Source organism: Malurus melanocephalus, unplaced genomic scaffold (assembly GCF_030028575.1).
Source record: "Malurus melanocephalus ecotype Western Australia unplaced genomic scaffold, MMel_1.1 scaffold_20, whole genome shotgun sequence".
Taxonomy (NCBI): domain Eukaryota; kingdom Metazoa; phylum Chordata; class Aves; order Passeriformes; family Maluridae; genus Malurus; species Malurus melanocephalus.
This window is the reverse complement of record NW_026623252.1, coordinates 929,926-942,827: the sequence shown is the minus strand read 5'-3', so window position 1 is coordinate 942,827 and position 12,902 is coordinate 929,926. Positions and strand designations below refer to the sequence as shown.

The following is a 12,902-nucleotide window of genomic DNA, read 5'->3' as shown; positions in this document are numbered from 1 at the left end:
GTTTGCAGCCTCCCAGTGCACCCGAGAAAGGAACCCACCCAAACCCCCACGCTTTACATGAACTTTTCACCTTTCACAGCACTGCTGGGACCAGTCATAACTCCTGTGGGCAAACAAAGCWAGGAGTGGGAAAAAACACTTCATTTGGGAGCTACTGGCAGCCCTTGCGTGTGGAGAAGATGGGGAGCTGGCTCCTCTCAGACCATGGCTTGGGCTCTGAAATGTTTGTGTCAGGGTAGCCAGGCTTACACACATGACAGGGGATTCAGTTGCTGTCCTCACTCTGGCAAAGCTCARGGCTGTGTGGGGAATTGGTTTTAAGCAGCCATCCAGTGCTTTTGTGTCAGCTTCAATAACTCCTCCCAGCAGCATCGTTTCCCTCATTAGAGAGGAACCGGCTCCTGGCAATTTTCTCTCAACCTCTTCAGGGCACCACAGTAAAACAAAGGTCATTTAGAAAACATACAGGATTGTAGGGTTTTTTTAAAGGACAATTAATGTGACTCTTTGTTGATTGTTTTGTAGGTTCCCCTTCCACGCAAGCTGACGCCGAGTCACCTGTTGCATMATCATGAAATCCCAGAAGAGTTTGTGTTGAAAAGGACATTACAGAYCATCTTGCTTCAACCCCCTGCCATGGTCATGGCAACCAGAGGTGTTCTAAGACCCCGATGCTGTTCACCTACTGCTGCGTTACAGTTATGGGTTAATTTTTGCAACCAGAAAAGAGATTGCAGTGCCAGCAGAAAACTTCCAAGACCTGATGGATGTTCTGTGGATTGGTGCCTTTATTAAAGAAGACAGCATAGTCCCAGCTTGGTTTTGTCAGAGCCAGGTGTAGCAGGAAAGCAACACAGCRGTGCTGGCAGTGGGACTGGAGCATCACAGCAGCTGATAGAGGATAGGATGGGGATGGAGCCTGAGGGCGAGCCAGTTGGAGCTGGGATGCTCACCCAGGCTGGATGGCTGCGCTGGATGATGCAGGGCACTCCCTGCGCCTGGAGTGCGTGAGCTGCGGTAGGTGAAGCTGGGAAGGGTGGTGGAGCTTCCTGCCAGTGGTGTGGGTTGCAGATGTAGGGAGAGGAAGTGTGGTTGAATGAGATGAACTGCCGTAATCTTCCTTTTGTATTGCATAAAACAATACAAAGCTTAAACTGAGCCCTTAATGAGYGGATCTTTTCTCCTCAGTTATTTCATGGGGTTGTCCAACCACTTTGCTACTAGTGACTCAAGGTTGTAGGAAGGGGGTGGGAGAGCTGTGAGCTTCCAGAGTTGGAATGCTGGAAGCAGAGAGGGTGTACCATGGGTCCTTGCAACCAAAGCTGGAACTCGCTGCCATATCCCAGTTCCTTCCAGCTGTTCCTCAGGCTCTGCTGCAGGTTTGGCCTTCAGTGCTGCAGGTGAAGTGCTTGGTCACAGCACATATGCTTCCCAGCCGGTTTTGTAAGCATTTTAAGCTGTTAAACATTCCCTTTCTRTTTTAATTGCCTTTATTTTTATTGGTTCCTCTTTTTATTTTTACTAGAGTGGATTGATTCCCCCTACCACTAACTGCAGGACTGCTGTGGTTTGTGCAGGATGCACTTGAGCAGCTGGGGTGGGAAGCTGGGCATCCAGCTGGGCACTCTCAGAGTGGTTTTACCCCAGTCATTAATTTTGATAATCAGAGKTGTCATTTTGGGCCTTTGCTCCTAAATTATGCTCACCCAGCCTACAGCAGGATAAGGGAAGTTTTCCCCCCAATGAACATTAAATCTTTCTGTCCCTGATAAACATTAAATCTTGTGGATGCCCCATCTCTGGAAGTGYTCCATGTCASGCTGGACTGGGCTTGGAGCAACCTGATCTAGAGGTGGTAGAGTGGGACAAGATGATCTTTAAGGTGCCTTTCAACCCAAACCATTTTGTGATTCCCAKTCTTCAACATCCTCCCGAGGGGAAGCAGAGGGGCAGACATGGATTTCTTCACTCTCGTGACCAGTGACAGGACTTGAGGAAATGACAGGGACCCACGTCAGGGGAGGTTTAGGCTGGATATCACGAAAAGGTTCTTTCCCCAGAGGGTGTWAGYGCACTGAGTAGGCTCCCCAGGGAATGGTCATGGCCMCAAGGCTGCCAGAGCTTCAGGTGCATTTGGACACTGCACKGAGTCACAGGGTGAGATTATTGGGGTGTCCTGTGTAGGGCCACGAGKCAGACTYRATRATCCTGATGGGTCCCTTCCAGCTCAGCATATTCCATGATTCTGTGATTTTTCTMAGCACCTTCCCRAAGGCCTCTCCCTGCATTTCCTCGGTACCCACGAGGAGCGTCACCAGCTGTGCACTTCTATGGCCCAATATCAGGGAAACACAGCCTGGAGGGGGATGGAGAGGGCAGAGAATGTGGAAARCAAAGATGCATTAACCAGGGAGGACCTGTCAGGGCTTGTTAAGATCAAACACACTATGGGTCCAGGCTTGGAGCTTTTTATTCACCTTGAAGCGAGGAGAAGCAGCTTTTCATTCACTCCTCCTGTGTGTTGAAAGGTGTAGCTGAGGCTAGGTTGCTTTGTTGCAGTGCCCACCTGGGCTCATGACTGCAGTCTGGCAGGTGTTTGGGCTCCCTAGGGGCTTGCTGGCTATTTTTTACTGTTTTCATTGTATAATTTCTGGCAGGAAGTTTTAGAYTGTTTTATATGCTGCTGGGACAGCCTGGTCACTTGCTGATGCTACTGTTACTGAGAAACCTCCAAAATCATTGGGTTAAATAGGACTCTCTCTAAAACTGTATTTTTAGTGTTAGTGAGTAAGGCTTTATTCCTGGCTAGGAGGTGCGTGCGTGGCTGACAAAGTCCCACATTGACCACAGCACCTTTTTCTCTTATTTATACATTATATATATAAAACATATGAGATATAATGCATAATATAAATTAATGTTAATTGGTTCTAAATTACATATTTCTCTTCATTAATTACTATTCTATCCTCTACTGCTTATTGATTTCTTGCTCTTCATGCTAACTTGGTCCACATTCTTTAGTCCTTTTATCATCTCTTTCTCAGGCAGGAAGTCTCCAACTCTCGAGGCCCTTATCTCTGGTATCTTCTGATTACTAAAATGTCACTGATGTGCCATAAATTTAAGATCCCAGACGTCCAATCTTCACCTCCCTTTGGCTCTGTTTATTGAAGCTTGTCAGGGTTAACCAACTAAAGGTTTTGGTGATTTAACGATCTAAGTAACAGTAAGAGACTTGTGAAGAGACTTAAAAGGTGGGTGTCGCATACGAGTAATTAACTAATTAAAAATGACTTTAGGAAAGTTATATCATTTCTGACACCACCAGGAGCTCTCAGCTCTTACACCAGATTTAGAGCTGTGTTGACAGTGTTGTGTTTAACCCAAGCACACGAAACACCCTCAGCTGCTCTCAGCAATCACCCATGGCAGGCTGCAGCTGAGCAGAGGGCAATGAAGGCCCCGCGGGTTGCCCGTGGAGAGGCTGGCGGCACAGCGCTGCCATCGCACCTGTCCCCTCACGTTCCGGAGCGCACGGCCGGGGCCGGCTGGCTGCGGCTGCCGGAGAACATCGCCGAGCTCCGCCCGTGAAGGGGCAAGGCGGGCCTGGCGGGCGCCGGGCGGGCGCAGCCGGAAGGCACCGCCCGTGAGGGCTCGGCGCGGCCCGAGCCGGCCCCTTCCGCTCAGYACCGCCATGGTGGGCAAGGCCAAGCGTCCCCGGCTGCACCGCGCCGCCCCCCGGCCCTGGCCCGCCCAGGACCCGCCGCGGCTCCCCGAGCCCGGGCCCGGCCTCGCCGCGGGCGGATGGAGCGCGGCGGCCGGGAAGGTACCGGGGGCGGGGACACGAGGGGCGGCGGCGGGCGGGGGCTGCCGGCGGCCGCCTCGCGGAGACTTCTCCGCCTTCCCCTGCGGAACGGGCCGGTGCCCGCACACCCCAGCCCCAGGCGAGCTCCTGCGGGGCTGTCCTGGGCACAGAGCCCCGGTGGGTGTCCGTGGATACCCCCGGGCCTGGCCGTGCTGAGGCGGCGGTGGTGGCCGGCGGGATGGCTCAGGCCGGGCCCTTCCCGTCATGGAAAGCCCTGTTGAATCCCTGGTGCTGCTGGAGCTGCTGCTCCCCAAGCTCCGCTCACCCGTGTGACACGAGGGGGGCTGGAGCTGCTGCTCCCCACGCTCCGCTCACCCGTGTGACACGAGGGAGGCTGGAGCTGCTCCGGCGCTGTGCCATGGCAGTCCCAGCGTGCTGCTCCAGTGCCGCTGTGCCGTGGTGTCCCCAGCCCACGGCGACACACGTGTCCCAGCGCTTCTGCTGCTGTGCTGTGTTGCCGTGGGATAACCTGCGTGCAGCTGTGAGGATAGTTAGCAAGGAGCGTTGGGAGAGGGGGAGGTCTTGCAGTGCTTCCCTTCAGTTTTAGTTTAGGGGAGGTGGAGAATTATTTAGGGTTTTTCGGTTTCCCCAGCTGTGTTTTGAATACACAGTTGAGATTAAAGCTGGGTGCGTCCCTCAGCCTCCTCACAGCAAGGACGAAACACCAGTAAATGTTTTTATATGCCTGCACTTTCCATGTGRGGAACTGCCTGCACCAAATACAGCTGGGTTTATACCACTGTRAAGTAATGTGTTGGTGCTGGTAGATACTGTTGGCTAAAGTAATAAATTCTTCTAATCCATCCAGACTAGCTGCTGCAGGTCTTAGGAYTTACGGAGGCATTGCATGCTTAAAGCATGATGCTGAAGATTTGGTGAGTTGCTAGTAGTCACTGAATCTGCTTAATGTCCATTGATTTAGGCTTTAATCCCCTAATCTGCTCATTTGTTGCTTATCTGTATTGTTCTGTACCTGTAATAAATCTGTCTTTTCCTGAGGCTGCTGTTTGCAGCTCTCCTGGGAGTGAATGCGCTTGAGTGAGGCGAGGTTGAGTTGAGGCACGAGTCTGTTAGGAACAGAACACTCAAAAATGAAACGTTGTGAAACTTACTTCTGTGTGGAAGAGCCGGCAGGGGGAGCAGGATAGTGCGGTGCCTTACCTGCCTTTGCCTGCTCAAGAGAGACRCCTTCTCACTACCACTGTTCCTATTTGGATGGTGCTGTGTTTTTAAAATTTTTTTAAACAAATRTTGCCTTGTTGTTTTTGTACTGATTCCTGCTTTATGTTTCTTTTGGATAAGGACTGGGACTTCACATCTTCTGGTGTATTTTCTGGACTGAAGATTGACCCTGATACCCTAGTGAAGAAGCTTGACTTGGACTCCAGGAGTGTCATTTCCTCCAGAACAGGTTTGTTGTATTTTGAATGAGTGCCACATTAGGTTGTGAGCAGAGATGCTGGGGACTGCATTTGCAGGAGCTGTCAGTGGCTATCCCAGAAGTTCAGGGAACTACAACCTAAACATGGCTTGCCGTGTTCCTGTGAAGGTTTTTAGAAGAGGTTTGCTTTTGTTTGGGCTTCTGCATGGATGTGCTTAGTGATCCCTAGGTGGGGAAGTAGCTTCAGGCTATCTGTGGAGTATCCTTGTGCAGCCAAAGACTGCCGGGGCTGAGAGCACAGTAGAGCCCTGGCTCTGATCTCTGGGCTTCCTCTGTGGCTGCTTTTGCCTTACCAGCAGCTGCCGTTGCTAACCCAGTATTTTGTCAGGAGGTTCTCATTGTGTACCAACAATGCATCACTCATAGCAGCCTGACTGCAGCAAGTCTTCTGTCCTTTGCTCTTGTGGGGTCTGTGGCTCGAGGATTCCTGGGCAGAAAAATCTTAACTCATAGGGAGTGTAGGAAGAAGGAGGACGTGATAGAGCCCTTTGATTTCCAGWCCCACAACAAGGAAATGCTCCCTTTGACTGCTCACTGGCAGATGGAGCTTTGTATCTGAAAGCAGTTTTCACTTCTGAGTGTCTACACGGTCTCAAAAAATTGAATCCCAAACCCCCACAAACTGTATGTAAATGTTTAAAAAATCCCAGAAGGAACAAACTACCAGACAGAGCCTGGTAGCGCAGCAAGCTCTCCTGATGCAGAAGATGCACGTGACTCCCGAATATCTTCTTTGCAAAGTAAATTAATTTCTTCTGTTCGTGTAGAGAAATACTGTGGTGACTTTGTTTTCCTGTCCAGGGCTACAAACAAACCMGTCACACAAGTGATAGTGGTTGCCTGAGCAGTGATGGGTTACCCACCAGCCACATTTGGGCAGAGAGTGAGGGAGGGGGGAGGTTGCTTGAGGACACATTTGGCTGCTCTCTCCACAGAAACCATGGTGAAACGTATTGTTTTCAAAACACTGGGCTCATTGTTGGTAACTCTCCTGGGAAAAGGACATGTATGCATCTGTGTGTGCATGTGCACGTTGCCATCTCTTTAATGAAATCAGACAGCATGCTGTTGGGGGCTGGCAGCCCGCAGTCCCAGCCTTTCATTGCAGGCTACAGCTGTACATGTCTGGGTTATAAATAGAGCCGTGCTGCTGGTCCCCGTGCAGTGCTGATGATGCAGATGTGCAGTGCCTGGCTGCCTCTCTCCGGGCTACGTGCTGGCTTCCTCAGACAGCCATGCTGACCCCAATGCTTTGTGCTCCTACGCACTTTCCAGATGATCAGCTAAAAATAACTGGTCATTTGGGGGCTCAAAACTGCAATTCAGCGAGGCAAAAAGTGATTTGATTATTTTTTTACATCTTCCCAAGCTGTTGTGCCCTTTCTTGTCTCACTCTGGAGCCATGTAGAGGCTTTTTCATTATGGAAATCAATTCATTTTTTATGTGTTAATTCAGTGAACTGTAACTAGGCTGTGCATACAATGGCAGACACCCTGGAGTAGAAAAGMGATTCTAGGCAGACGTGCTTTGTCTCCTGGCATCTCTGGTCAGTTCGGAGCCTGTTCAGCAGGAAATTCAACTTGACTCTAGCCCTCCCTCCACCTCTTCCTCCTCTTCCTCCTCTTCCCCCTCTTCCCCCTCTTCCCCCTCAGCCTTAGTGCACAGGGCAGGAGGGTAGGATTCTCCTACACATTGCTATTTTGAGATTTAATAACAAGACAAAAGCGTGCTTCTCTCCCACTTGCTTTTCAAGCTCTGAGAAGGTCAAGTTGGCAGACTGTAGGTGGGCTCACTATCTCCTGTGCTTTTCACAGCTAGAGAAGATTTTTTCTGTCAAGACTGCTAATGTGGCAGTTGGGAAAACAGGTATATTTGTCCTATGTGTGTGCAYGCGTGTTTGTGTGCCTCACATTATCCAAGAGTTATTCACATTGTCCAAGATTGCTGGTTTCTCTATGTTTTGTGTTTAGATCTGGCCTTATGCTGTGACTATCTTCCAAATAAAACTTAGTCTGAAGAACATCTTGGAATTGGGTTAGATTTTAGAAGATGTTGGCTTGGAGCTCRACAGTGGTCAAAAAAGCCAGTTGGCTGTTAGGAAGTAGGAGGAAAAGAGAATGCAGTGCACTGTCATGCCCTGTAAATAAATCCATGGTATAGGCAGCTATTTGATGCTATGTACAGCATCACAGGGGTTAACTAATCAACAGCAGAACATTGTTATTTCCATGGGATAAAAGTTTCACCTGGAACAGCTGTTTTGATGTGTCAGAGGCAAAGGGCTGTAGCCCTGTAGGAAACGAATCCACYGTTGTGCTGGGGCTTGAGGGCTGTTGCCTGTGCTTGCCAACAAGAGAGGACACCTCCCTCTACAATTTTTTACTCTTAATTTTCCTCCATTTGTAAGTGACCAGCTTTGCCACTCTCTGGTGGTTTTGAGGGAGCAGGGAGAAACCACAAAGTGTAAATTAGAAAATCCAGAGTCTCTAGCAGGGTTATCTCAGCTAACACTAGTGCTTGTGTGTGCTGAGGCTGAAAGGAAAGAGCCCYCTTGTTCTGGAGGATAAACTGGTGCTGTTGGTTCTTGCCAGCTGAAGGCCTTGTTTTTCTGAGGATTTCTAAGGATCATTGGTGCATCTGGTTGAGGCAGGATGCCCTGTGGAAGTATCTGCTACTCMTGATAATGGTCTGTTGCTTCCTTTAGATACAAGGCTGATTCAGTGTGCTTATGATTAGTGTGAGGTACCAGCACAGGCTGTTCTGGCATCAGTAATCCTTGTGGCATGAGAAGGAGAGGGTGGAACTGTAATGAAAAATGTCACCAAAATGGAATTCATTGTAGGTGAGTCTTGCGTTCTGTGATATAAAAARCCATGGGTCTAAAAAGGAAAGTATTTTAATATGGTAGCTCTGAGCTGTGTCGTTCTGTGAAGCAAACCTGCTGCAACTGCTTTCTCCTGCTCTGCTTTTTGTCTTTTTGTCGTAATTCATTAGCTTAGCTTAAGGTCAGATTCTAGATGGTTTCCACAGACATGTAGAAGACAAAAGCCAGTGCCATCCCTGAGAATGCTGGAATTCAGTCCTTGAGTTACTTTCTTGCTCAGTGATTGCTTCCTGTCAGTATCATTTACTTAGCTACTGACGTAATGTAAATCAAAGGCTTTGCCATAATCTAAGCYACTCAGAGACCTCTGTGACTCATGTGAGTGAATAAATCTCATCTGGGTGAGCCTCTGTAGCGTGGGAATTGAATGTTTGCTACCAAGTCAGAAATAATGTCCTATCATATTGGGGTTGCTGCTGCTCAGTTTTAGTTGATTTCTTCAGCTTTCGCTCATCAGTGTTTGCTCCTTGAAGCAAGGGCGTATTCAAGCTTGACTCTGGCCAAGCAGTTGCCTGGGAATGTCTCTTTTTTTTGGAGTCGATGATGAACAAGTTGTGGAATGATATGAGCAACTGGATTGGTAGCTTCCTGCTTTATTTTCAGCTATTCCAGAAGGGAACAGTGACAAGTCGTGTTGTTGGGAAAGCAAAAGCACAACACAGCAATTTCATAATTGTTTGCAAAATCGTCCTGATTTCTGAGGTTGGATTGGACATAAAGAAAGACTTTTCATTTTACAGTGAGGGTGACGAGGCCCTGGTACAGGTTCCACGGAGAAGCTGTAGCTGCTCCATCCCTGGAAGTGTTCAAGGCCAGGGTGGACAGGGCTTGGARCAACCTGGGATAGTAACAGATGAAAGAGGGGGTTGGACTGGATGCTCTCTGCAGGTTTCTTCCCAGCCAGGCCGCTCTGTAGGTCTGTGATTCTATGCCAGGGTGTAAAATGCAGAGTGGGATAGGTCATGAGCCTGAGCAGAGGTTGTGCTCTGAGGCCTAGAATTGTCTTGCAGCACAGGAGCCACTGTCAGTGGCATAGAGGGGAGCAGAGGRGGGAAATGACTGAGCATCTGACAGAGAAGGGGTTCCCTTTTGCTTCTGAAGAAATGTGGAGATAGAGAATAAAATCAGACTAAACAGGAATTCACTGACAGCAGTGAATTTCYGAGGTCTGCCGGCTGCGTACAGCCTTACTTTCCCCCTTTGAGGTTCTCTGTGAATTTCTTTTGTTACTAAACCTCTCTGCAAAGTCACTGACAGATCCCTTCTGGTTTGCACCTCAGCTTCTGCTCTGAGTTCCAGATCTGCTGGGTCTGTCACCTCATCTGCTTCCTTCTGCTTGAGCTCTGCACCCACTTGTCCAATCCTGTTCTCCTTTTGTAGGCTCCAAGTGAAGCAGAAAAGCTGTGCTTGGTTGGCATTGTGGTCTTGCATTAGCTTCATGCAATATGATTTGCTGTCCAGTTTTGGAGTTTTTTAATGGATGTTGTACCAGAATATTAGAGAGTCTCTGTAAGACCTCTCCTCTGACAGCATTGCTGTTCCTGCAGTGTCCAGACTTGTTACCCCTGYAGTGGATCTGCTCTACTGTTGCTGGAAGAATTGCAGCCATGACCAGGCACCCATTACTCTGCTGGAACTCTTGACAGGATATCAGTCCTTGTGTCCCATTGTTTATTCCTGTTTGTTGATTGGATTTCTGCGTGTTTATTACCTTTCAATACTATGGTTCCTCCTCCTTTGTCCTCATCTCTGATCACCTTTCCTCTGTTTTGATTTTGTTTTTTTCACTCTGTGTTTTGGGTCTTTTCACTCTTCTGGCATACTGCGATGTTTAACAATTGAAGGATTAAAAAATAAAAATTAATCCTGTTTGTTTTAATGAATGGATCCTTTCTGAATATCGGTTCTAAACCTCTGCTGCTTTTTCTTAATGCACATGTGTGGAATTTTGAAATCTGCTTGTGTTGGTCATTCACGTTGCTGGTGTGGAAAGCTGCTGGATCTTCACAATTCTGCTGCTGTTGCTTTTCTTCAGCTTTTCATTCTGTGCTGGCAGCTGTCAGGCCTGTCTTGTGTTTGTTTTGTGCAGAACGCCTTCCTCAAGCTGTTCCCCACCGTAACACTGCTCAGATGGGAAGGGCTGTAAGCGGGCTGCTCCACACACCGAGGATGGCAGGGAGCGGCTGCAGCACCTCCAACGTGCKMGTGAAATTTCCCTGGGAAATGCCTRTGTGCTGTGCTAGACCCAAGTGATAAGGTGTTCCCCCAAATCTGTCTTTGTTATTAGCTGCCCRAGCTTTGGGCTGTGAATGTGGGGGGAGTGAAACGCTCTCCCTGAAGCTRTTTGTGATGCTCTTGGTGATGTAGCGCTGAAACCTTGTAAACGTCCTTGAAAATATCCGATGTGTGTGTGGGTGTTGCCCTGGGAGGAGCAGGTGTTTGAGCTGGGAATTCTTGCTTTAGCTCTCGCCTCCCTGTACCCCCTTCTGCAATGAGTCTGTGTCCTTTGTGTCACCTCCATATGTCAAGGATGTGTCCCRGGACTGAATGTGCAGGTCTCAGCTCAAAGGGGAAAACTTCCCTCCATAAGCTGCTGTTGCTTCTGACACCGAGTGTGAACGTGCTTGAAACCTCCAATAATAGAATTTGCAAGAAAGGAAAAGTTCCCAGGAAAGGGGAAAAGCTGTGTAGGKATTAATCTTGTTGCCTCTCCCCAGGCCCAGTGTTGGCCACCCTGGTAATTTGATAAAGTGACAGATGGCAGTTTACCTTATCTGGATAAACTGMTTTAGGTAGCAAATTACTGTACATTCCTTCTTCCTTGCTGTTTGGGTGAAATTTGTTTTTTTTTTTTTATTGCATCATTAGCCCCTGCTTTTATCTTGACCATGCCAGATCACCTTTTAAGGGCATATTTTGTGTCTGAGAGTTTTGTAACAGGCTGTCAGAAAACTGCACTGTGTTTGAGAGGAGCTGASATAGTGGTTTGTGGTCCAAAAAGCCTCTCTGGTGAGGTCAGATGACCTCAGTCTGCAGGACACCTCAAACAGATTCTGTCATTTCCAACAACTTGCTTCAAAGCCAACAGGGTTTTTCTGTTCCTGTGGTCCAAAGGATTAAAGGCAGTGGGATCTTACTTTAGGAGTCAGATTGACCAGGTTCTGTAGCAGTAGTTGGAAGGGAGAAAAGAGACCTGCTTTAGAGTGGGTGGCTCCTGGGAGCCTGAAAGTGGGGATCCTACTGAAAACTAAAGACATTGGTGCCTTAAATAATAATTTAAACAAAAAATAAGGTATAAAATCCACACAGYTTCATGTTGCTTTAACAATTTGTCTGTGCAGTGTAGTGCTGGCTGTGAGAATAGCTGTGGGAAGCTCTACTTTAATTAAAGTCAGTGCAATTAACTGAGGAGCAATAAATGAGCGTCTGAAACTAACACTGTTTTCMGTGCTTTGACTTTCCTTCTGCAAATAGAGCATTTCCATGTTKTGAGTGCCTTCTGCCAAATCACAGGAATCAGTTGTGTTAATATTTATGGACCTAATTAACTCTTTTGTTTTCTTTCCCTCCCTCTAGCTGTGGCTAAGTCTCTGTTCTTAAAATTAACATTAAAAAACCAAAAGACTCCAATTAGCTCGTGGTCATGGATACTGAACACCACACAAACACAAACATTTTCCAGAGAGCCCAAACCTTCCAAAACATTTTGCAGCCTGCTCCAGGGGAGGAGGCTGTCGGTGGTGGGAAGAGCTTGAAATGAGTCCTAGGAGTTTGAAGGATGTGTAAGATCCCTTTAGCTTCTTGTTGTGGTTGGTTCCTTGGCTGTGCCTGCTGTGTAGTGCTYACCAGTAGCACTGGTGGAAGGTATGTGTGTGCCCTGGGGCAGCGTTTCCATGCTGCTGGGTGGCTGGGGAGGAGGATATGTCTCTGTTGCCTTGAATGGCCATTTTCTAATAATGACATAGACATGGTTAAGGGCATAAAAAGGGTTTTACTTYGGTATTTGGGATTCCAGGTGCACAACTTGATGGCAGAAAGCACACACGTGTATAGCACGGATACAAGTTTTATAGATTTCAGGAATTAGCATATCTATCTAGGATTCTTCAATAAGAAAGTTAACACATGCAGTAATGTCTCCTTATTCTAATGAATCCTCCCCCGGATGAGGCCASAGCCCAGTTTATACAAGATGTTTCGGACAGAAGGCTTCACACAAGGYTGGAGCCTCGGGTTTAAGATAGCACAGGGCATGCTGACTCCTTCCTGAGGATGCTTGGTCTCTCTGCCTAGCAAAACTCCTAGACTAAGTTGGAATATCAGGCTACAGGAATTACAAGCATGTAGGYCAAGGGGTACAAGGGATACATAAAGGGTACAGAAAATGTRTAAAAGTATATAAAAGTATAAAAAGAGTACATGAAAGGAAAGGCAAAAATCATCAGGCATCAGCTCAGTGAGGGTCTGGAGACTTCTTTGGAGAAGCTCCTGAGGTGCTGTTCTGTGCTTTTGCAAAGCTGCTTTCCAGCCTTTGTAAAAGTTRGGTGCTCAAACAGGGTCTTTTTGGATCGAACATACCAGTGCCTTGTGCCACTGAAAGGCTTGCTGAATGTGGGGCTGGTGTGCCCCCTTGCCTTCCTGCCCAGGTGTGGTGGGGCATGGTATTGCATGTCATGCTGTGGCTTGCTCTGTGTTATCATGATTCCTG

At 48.0% G+C, this 12,902-nt stretch overlaps 1 protein-coding gene across 1 annotated transcript in view; it reads left to right on the top strand.

The window, feature by feature from the left end:
- Window positions 1–3,680: 3,680 nt before the first annotated feature.
- SLX9 (SLX9 ribosome biogenesis factor) overlaps window positions 3,681–12,902 on the top strand; it is a 40,305-nt gene continuing 31,083 nt past the window's right edge. Inside the window, exons 1-2 of the mRNA XM_057389821.1 lie at window positions 3,681–3,829; window positions 5,171–5,279. Of these exons, the coding sequence (XP_057245804.1) occupies window positions 3,698–3,829; window positions 5,171–5,279 (241 nt within the window). The 5' untranslated portion in view covers window positions 3,681–3,697. The remainder of the gene's footprint in view (window positions 3,830–5,170; window positions 5,280–12,902) is intronic.